At 37.9% G+C, this 9,485-nt stretch overlaps 1 protein-coding gene across 1 annotated transcript; it reads left to right on the top strand.

Moving 5' to 3' along the window:
* The first annotated feature begins 3,237 nt into the window (after positions 1-3,237).
* Positions 3,238-8,624, top strand: LOC139981489 (uncharacterized). Its single transcript, XM_071993902.1, has 4 exons — positions 3,238-3,391; positions 5,506-5,692; positions 5,943-6,064; positions 7,182-8,624. The coding sequence occupies exons 1-4, from the start codon at positions 3,325-3,327 to the stop codon at positions 7,253-7,255; spliced, it is 450 nt and encodes a 149-aa protein (XP_071850003.1). The 5' UTR covers positions 3,238-3,324; the 3' UTR covers positions 7,256-8,624.
* Positions 8,625-9,485: the final 861 nt, after the last annotated feature.

Genomic DNA, 9,485 nt, shown 5'->3' with positions numbered 1-9,485 from the left:
TTTGTTCATGTAAAAGCTCTTTTGAGGAATGTAGGGGGCGGGGTGTTAAAAGCACTGTAGGTGGATAACCTTTTTTCAAGCTCAGAATTCTAATTTAACTCAAGTCAATGGTTGTACAAGGCTGGTTGAATTCAATACCTGAAAACCATCTTCTTAGTTGGGGTGGCCAGTAATATGCTTTGGGTTTCAGCATAACATTTTTTTGTAAGGAAATTGTGCACATTGGTCAGATTTTAATTGATATTGTTGTTAGGAAATTGAAAAGGATTTGAATTTTCAAGAACCTAATTAGTCATTCCTGAAGTTCATTGCTCGCACATTCTTGGTGTACATCCGTGCTCTCACCATACTTAATTGGTACAGGTTTAAGATGCTGTTTAAGATTGATTTGTATCTAAGTTTCATCAGAAATACTGCACAATATATTAATCTGCTCTGAATCCTCAATAATAAAGACCTCAGGGTTTTATTCTTACACAAAACACTTGACCTAACCCTGCTACAGTTGTCCCATTAATGCTTGTTATTACAGCAAGTACATGTAGTGACAGATATTGCCCAAATATGATGCTGATGGAAGGTCATTAAATTAAACAGAGGTCACGGTCTGGAGACCTTGTAAGCCTATAAACCCAATTCTATTAAGAATGGCATTTCTGTGTCACTAATTGTCATAGGATTTGACCTTTCCTAATTTAAGTGGCTGATAATAATGGCTGGTATTAATACCTTTGCAACAATCAAGTTATTTGGTATGATGTTCTGTTACTTGACTTCGGGACACATTTTCCTCAGTTGCTCTATCAATCAGCTGATTCCATATACAATTAAAACTTATAAGGCAAGGAATCACTCAGCCTGCTGGCTTTCTGGATTTAAAAAAAATTGAAGCGTCGCCCCTTCTCCAGTTCCGATTTATTTCACAATCTATGATTGGGTAACGTAACACTTTTAATCGTGTTCTAATGTTGTGAAACACCCTTTCTCTATATATTTATAAGTTAATGTTTTGTTATTGTCAACCTGCAGAACATGAATGAATAGAGGAAGAAAAAAAATACCCAAATCGTGAATAAACATCAGTTTGTTTGGTTCTTGTCACGATCAAAATATATCTCAATTAATTTTGCATTTAACTATATGCATGGTGTCATGAAGAGAACATCATATCAATACAAGCGTTAAGTAAACTGAGATCCCATAATTTAAAAAAAGGGGGGGGGGGACAAACTCTTTGCCCCGTAACACCGCGAGGGCTGGCTAGGCGCCTGTTGGGGTGGGTGGATGAAGTTGAAGTATTTTTAGAGCTAACGTTCTCTAAATCAGAGATTTAATACAGATGTTGTAAAACACTCACCTCTGATCTAATAATTCGGATCAGTCCGTCTAGTAAAATTAAATGAAAAGTGGCCGGTCCTCCAGTACACCGTCGCTCAGTACAAGCTTAGATCGGTGGCGTGAGAATCTTTACGGCAAGCCGTGGTTGGAACTTTCCTCAGGTGGCGCAAAGTATTACTAGTAGTACTGTACTACTACTCATGTAGGGCGCCTAGGCTTACTATCCTATGAACAGCAACCGTGCTAGGCTACGCAGATAAACAATAATCACCTGCGACGCGGACCGGAGGTGATCGTTAGGCCACTAAGTCCGGTGGAAAGAGCTCGTGGGGCAGTAAGTAACACGAGCGGGCAATGTCCGAACAAATAGATAATAAGGGTTGAAGTTCCCGAGGTAAAGATATGCGCGTAGAGCTGTAATTAAGTTTATTAATATCGGTCAGCTAGTACTGGTAATAGCAATAATCCACATGTCGCGGAGGTCCCAAGCTAAGATGATGCATGTATTCCTCTGGTGAGTCCCTTAAAGTATTTTCCAAACGGGGCAAACCGTCACAGAAAGTTTAGACCTCCGGAGATGAGGGGGCAAGGAAATAAAACCTGTTACATATTGTCCTCGTGGATATGTCATTGATAGTTAACTTAGATTTCCGTTTATCACGAAATGGTTATTTCATTGTAATTTAACGTTATTTGAATATATTTGAACATTATCTGAATATTACTTTACTGTTTGCTTATCGATCGACATAGACGCTGCAGGCTGATCTAAGTTCACCTTCAATAACCGCCAAACATACGTAGGTTAACGATCGGAGGCTATGACGTCATTACACGGCGTAACATATGCTACTAAATGTGACTTTCACGGCTTTGATATGCCAATGAGGCTTCTTCGCGAGTTCCTGCTTGCAGGAGGATCTAAAAACGTACATACATACATACTTACCTAGTATATATTTGGCTTCCGTATACAGGCTGTGCAGTTACAGGCCTATATATGATGTAACAGGAACACCTGAAATGCAATGAAACAGTTATTGTCAAATGTAAATGACAATAACTCAGGGACGAGGATGGCTACTTAGTCTCGGACTATAGTATCTTTATATGTGCTAGATTTCCAATCTGCCTCCAGTACGGGTACCTCAGTAGTAAGAATCTATTAGGATTGAGTACCACACGACTATGCTAGAATATAATGTAAGAGGAAGTACTAATTACAAGAAATAACCAGAATTTATGAATCTGAACGATTTTACAAGTAAAAATATTCCACTGGTTTCATCGATCACCTATCTTCATGTATGTGAATGATTCATTATTTCTATACAATTTACTACACACAATTGTGTCATCGTTCTAATGCTTATATCATTCTATACTGTCCTCTAACATCATGCTTCAGAGCACTCGTACTGACAGTATGAACAGTACCTAATCTTTATCTGATTCTAATGGTAGTACCATTCTATATATACTGTGCTATAATATCATGCTTCCAAGCACTGGTACTAACAGTAGGAACAGTTCCTAATCTTTATCGGGACGTGAAATTACAATATACAAACCATTGTAACAACTGAGCACAGCTTACAAAGGTGAATTCTATATGCTAGTCATCCGTCCCACGTGGCTATAAGGTATTGATGAATTACTCAAAGTGATGGACAATGATAATATTGCAGTACCAGACATGCTAAGATATTCATTACATACGCCGAATGAGGTATCATATGGTCTCAGTCTATGCGCAAGTTCAACCTCACGGATGAGAAAGTGACCAGATGTTTGTAGAGGGGCAAACAAAACTCAAGATTAGCTACTTCATTGTTTGTTATCTGTCAAAGAGCTCTGACTACTTTACTATGATGTAATAATACTATACAATATGCGTCACATTTTAGGCGCATTAACACTAATACGTTTACTGATGAAGCCAACACGTGTAATACCGGTCCATTACGTTCTTGCTGTTCTACGAAGATGAAGTACTCTTGCCTTGTGTTCATTCTCCTCTCTGCAGTCGTTTTAACTAATGGAGCATTTTGTGGTAAGTGGTTGTATTATATCTGTAATATAGATCGACATGAACAGTGTAAAACTAACCCTAGATCGATATCGGCCTATTTGAAAGAGCATTTTCTTAACATACGTGTCTAACCCATGGTGCCGATATTTAGAAAAAAATCACGTGGCTTCATATACATAATATTTTCCCTTTCATGTTCCCCTAACAAAATTGGTGCTGTATCATCATGATTGTTATTTTAAGTAATTGCTCACCATGCACCACGTCTGTCCCTCCCGCCCCACCTCACTTGGACCGGATATAACTTCAAGTCAAGGCATTGAGCACTCCATACTTATAGGATAACACTGGACATATATTAATGACTAAGTAGACTACAGTATAAAATTACAGATAAATTTGCATTGAACACATGCACAATGCTCTAAGCATAAACATAACATATGCTTAAAAGAGAAAAACAAAAAATGATTGCTGATGTACAGACTGATATACGCCATATATACATATATCATACATAAATTATACAACAATTAGCTTTTACTTCACAGAAGACATTTCTCAGTTTTTCCTTTCTTTCGATTCATCAAAATCCGTTAGTGAAAGTAATGTAAACACCCACTTTCGGTTGAAAAGGAGTTTATAGTTATTTGAAAATCTGCGGAAAACGCCAGCTTTAAATGGTTGACTAGTATAAATAATTCACTTTTGTAAGCTGTTACAATGGTTTGTATATTGTAATTTGACGTCCCGATTCTAAGCATTCGTATCGACAGCATGAGCATTAATGAAATGTTTCGATCAGATAAAGCTTAGGAACTGTGCATACTGTCAGTACAAGTGCTGTGAAGCATGATGTAGGGGAGAGTATTGAGTGATATCAGCATTAGAATCAGATCAAGATTAGGTACTGTTCATACTGTTTGGACGAGTGCTTTGAAGCATGATATTATAGTACAGTATAGAGTAGTACTACCATTAGCATCAGATAAAGATGAGGAACTGTCAAATCGTTCAGATTTATAGATTCTGATTATTTATTTGTAATTAGTACTTCCTCTTACATTATATTTCATGCTACATTTAATTACGGCTATAGGTTGAAGTGAGTAAAAGTACATTCACCTAGATGCTAAAATTAGTTTGTTATATCAGCTGAAGGCATAGTTGGTGTAACCTGACAGGTGATATCAATAGAAAGGAAAACTTAAGTTCTTTTTGGTTATTTGCCATAGGCAGGCAAGTAACCTATGCAGTATATTCTTGCATAGTCGTGTGGTACTCAGTCCTAATATATTCAAATACTACTGAGGTACCCGTACTAGAGGCAGATTGGAAATCTAGCACAGATTAAGATGCTAGTCCAAGACTAAATACCCATCCGCGTCCCCGAATCTTGTATCGAGAGCAATTCTAGTGTGCTCGTACCCATGTTAGTGTACTCGCACTTATGGTGTTGTGTTTTACTCGTTCCCGTTGTGTTGTAATCGCACTCACGTTGATGCACTCGTGCTCACAGTGTCGGTACTCATACTCATGTTGTTGTATTGTACTCCTGGCGTTGTACTCGTACTCACGGTGTCGTACTTTGCACACGTGGTGTTATACTCGCATTCATGGTGTTGTAATCGTACTCATATTGCTGTACTCGTACACCTTATGTTGCACACGTACTTGCGGTGTTGTATTCGTACCCATGGTGTTGTACTCGTATTCATGGTTTTGTACTCATGGTGCTGTACTCGCACTCGTGGTGTTTAACTCGTACTCGTGTTGTTTTACTCCAAATCATAGTGATGTACTCGCACTTGTGGATTTGTACTCGTACTCATGGTGCTGTACTCGTACTCCTGCTGTCGGTATTGTATTCGCACTCATGGTGCTGTACTCGCACTCGTGTAGTTGCACTCGTGGTGTTGTACTTTTCATTCCTGCTGTTGTACTCGTACTCATGGTATTGTAATCGCGCTCATGGTGTTGTACTCATGGTATTGTACTCGTACTCATGTTGTTTTACTAGCACTCATGGTGTTGTACTCGTACTCATGATATTGTACTAATGCCTCTGTTGTTGTACCCGTTCTACAAGTCTTTGAAGTTTACATTGAATATGTTCTCTTTCTTTCCTTCGTCAGGTGACCCAGCTCCGAACTATCCAGAGATCACTCCTGATACGGTATTACATACATATTTCCTCTCAGTGACCAGTCTAGGCGAGGAGCCTTTCCATGGGGTCGATCTACTACAAGTTATGGCCCCAGTTAACGCAACTGTCACTCAGATAATGTTACTTGCCCAAGAATACACACGGGGAGACTTTTGGTAGGCGACGAGGTTAATATTGCAGTTCTCCAGAACTTCAAATATAAATCTTTCATTGTCAAATTAATATACAGGATATATACAAGAATTCCGTTAATTAGTTAGTTTATACACCAGTGATTACGCATAGAACAACAAAAATTATAACAATTATGAAAGTTAAAGCGATCACCGATATTTATGATATAGACATCCTTTCATTTGTAGAGCCATTCTATAACAATTGTCATCGCTTCCATTGTACTTGCAGGTTCGAATCACACTATGACCCAACATACGGTACCTTAGTGTCTGGCATCAATGGCTTGTACAATAATTACCCTTGGTATTGGTTTCTCTACGATATTATGGAAGATGGCATGACTGCATGTGGTAAGAAACTCTCCCTATATCTTCTGATATACAAAGAGAGGGAAGAAGGTAGGGTAAGAGGGACGGAAGTGAGGGGGAGAGGTAGAAGTATATATATATATATATATATATATATATATATATATATATATATATATATATATATATATATATATATATATATATATATACATACATATATATATATACATATATATACATATATATATATATATATATATATATATATTAAGCATATTCAAACTAATATTTAGCTTAGAATATTGGAGACGAACCAAATGACCGTTTCAGAACAACATGGATACCTAAAGGCCTACATAAGTAAAACCTTCTCGCGCAACTACTACCAATACTAGCTTTATATGTCACTTCGTTGTATTCATACCACAGTTCACCTGTAGGTACCAATTTTGGGTGTTCCCAGTGCATGATAATGAAGTTATAGTGTAATTCTTCACCTAAATGAAGCAGAGAAGGGGTTGAGAAATGAAAGGTTAGGCTCCGTTGATATGACGGAATTTTATCTTGACATAGTAAAATAGATAAATAAAGCGGCTCAATTGCTGCCAACACCGAGACATTGCTAGCCTTTTATACAAATTGTAATAGAAATTTCGTTGGTTGATATTGGTGATGTTTCCGTTTAACAATAACCCTTTTTTAAATTGTCGAATGTTTTATATACGCACCACTCTCCTATATGAGTTACTGGCAGGGATTATCAATTAATACCGAAACTGAAATATACAATATAATTAATGAGAGGGACGCTTGGTATGGGGGTTGGCCACAGACGACATAAATAAGGATGCTATGCGGACATATACTTATAGTCACGCCACCTGTTGTAAATGGGTTTGTATGTCAGTTAGCGTTGTGTACGTGACATTAGAAAAAAAACTTGCCCATAATATTGGGGAAGGGAAGGGGCGGAAGGGAAGGGGCGGAAGAGAAGGGAAGGTGCGGAAGGGAAGGAGAGGGAGAAATTTTATTGTCTTGCACCTAATATCTTCTACACGAAACATCCGCTATTGTTAAGCAGTAAGTGTATTTTGCCCTATTTATGTCGTTAATTTTATCATATCTTTATTGCTTTATCATTTCAATATTTTTGCAGGTACTGATTATACGCATGCAAGACCAAACGACCATTTCCATTGGCTATATGAAGAGTACATCCCACAGTACTAAGACGATTCATATCATGTAGTACGCCACTTGCTGTTGAAGAGATATATTACATTATAGAGATATCATATAATATCTCATATGATATGATATTACGATGACTAAACAGTTTTCCAAGTGGTAAATTACGCCGACACTATCCTCTGTAACAATTCAGAAGTGATGAAAAAATATTATTTTTCTGAGGGTCATATAGCCTATCTACATTGATATCGACCGATTTAAAGGGTGGGGTGAGGAGCGTGGTTGGAGGGGGGTAATATCACCACTCAATGGGATTTATATTTCAAGAGGGGAAAAAAAAACAATAGCCGCGACCGTTTTTGCAATTTCAATGGGTACGTTTTTCAGAATATCTTATGACGTAATCATCATTCAATAATTACCATAGTTTTGATGTCTTAGTAAAACGCAAATAAGGATGAACTGAACAAATTTGACCGATAAAAATTGCTACATCAAAAAAGAAGAAAAAAGGAAATCGTTGCCGAAATGAAAAAATATTCGTAGTTTTGTTGAAACAGTTTCAAGTGTGTGTTTTAGTGGGCAATATACCGATTTATGTTAAGAATCAATAATTCGTAGTTTGAAGCAGTGAAAAGGTTTCTTGGATATGTAATTAACACCACCAACAACAACAACATCAATGCATGAATCATATAATTATCTGTCTTGAATAAATGCGTTTATGGGTTTTCTGATTCGAGGGTCTGTTTTGGGGCAAGATTGACGCTATTTGTCTTAATTTCTTTCATCTACCTCTTTGTTATTGCTGCAATATTTGCCGTTTTCTTTATAGACAGAAGAATGAAAAGACTGCCTTAAATATACAAACTTGTTACCATGACAACAATACATGTTGAAAAAGCGTGGACGGTAATCCCAGGGGGGGGGGGGGTTTCTGTCTCTTTTGTAAGTTTCTTTCTACATACCCAGAATAAAAGTCATTGGAAGCTTCTGGTAAGAAATGGTCGGTAAGAGCATATTGTTGCTAACCCCTGTTGAAGCCGTGTTTCTTATGTTTCGTTTCATAATAGCCGTTTTTATCAGTTGCTAAGCAACGGTTCTCTCGTATGGTTTCAATGGATAAGCCGTCAGTAATCCCAAGAAGCAGACATGTAACCAGCTCTATCATGTGGTCCTCTTCATCCCCACTATAGATGGGGTGGGGGAAGGGGCCTCCATTGTTATTTCTCTATCGCCATCCATCGTCATAATTGTACGACCGAAAATAAACTTTTGTGAAACAGGTGCCTGAAATAAATGAACATTCTGCTTTGCGTTCATCGTTAAGTAACACTAAAGTCCAACCAATTTGGTAGTTAGGGTCAGGCTTGAAGAAATTGAAACCGGGAGAATAAAGAGAGGGGAGGGGAAAAGAAGAGATGAAAAGGGGGTGGGGATAGGGACAGGGATAGGGAAGAGGGTGTGGGAGAGAGAGAGCGGAAGGAGGGGGGGTGGGGAGATGGGATACTGTTCGTGTCAGTTATACACTAAAATTAGACTGAACCACTACTCCATATGATAGCAAAGGTATGATTAAACGACAGGGTCCCCGACCGCCGGACCGGGCATCTATCTCTAAGGTGAGTATGCGCACTACCCTTTATCCCATATTTTCCCGGGCTACGTGAGTCCGGCCCCTAGCCTCCCCACCCCCCTCCCCTCACCCTCCTCTCGCACATAGTTTAATATATCTAATACAAATAATATTAATAAAACAGAATCAAGTTTAATCATTATTAATGAGTAATTGCTTATTCATTCGAATACTGATTTTGTATAGCGCTTCAAAACCATCTCTCCACCCTGCACTTCTCGCATATGGATTCATATATCTTCCACGTACAATACAGCACAACAACAGAATAAAGTTCACTTAATGTTCCACTTTAAAAAATGATACTACTAATTAATCATCCTTAACAAAAAATTGCTTATTCATTCGAATACTCTTTTAAATTGAAGGCGCCTCGAGAAAAAAGTTTTAAAAAATATAGAAAGATAGAGTTTTGTAATCGCTTGTTTTCATGCTTCGTTGGTTCTCAGAGGTTCTTAAACCGCAACAGAACTGAAAAAAAAGATGTTAAAGACAAATCGAAACAAAAAGACAGAAGTGACCACAATTATTGGTGGAATTATTTTGCAAAGTCCTGTTGTGGGGGCGACTTCAAAAGATCACAACAAAAAAGCCTATTCAGAGCTGTTATCATGTTTCCATGGCAACTGATCC

Source organism: Apostichopus japonicus, chromosome 15 (genome assembly GCF_037975245.1).
Source record: "Apostichopus japonicus isolate 1M-3 chromosome 15, ASM3797524v1, whole genome shotgun sequence".
In the NCBI taxonomy this organism is placed as follows: Eukaryota; Metazoa; Echinodermata; class Holothuroidea; order Aspidochirotida; family Stichopodidae; genus Apostichopus; species Apostichopus japonicus.
This window is presented reverse-complemented; position numbering and strand designations above follow the sequence as displayed.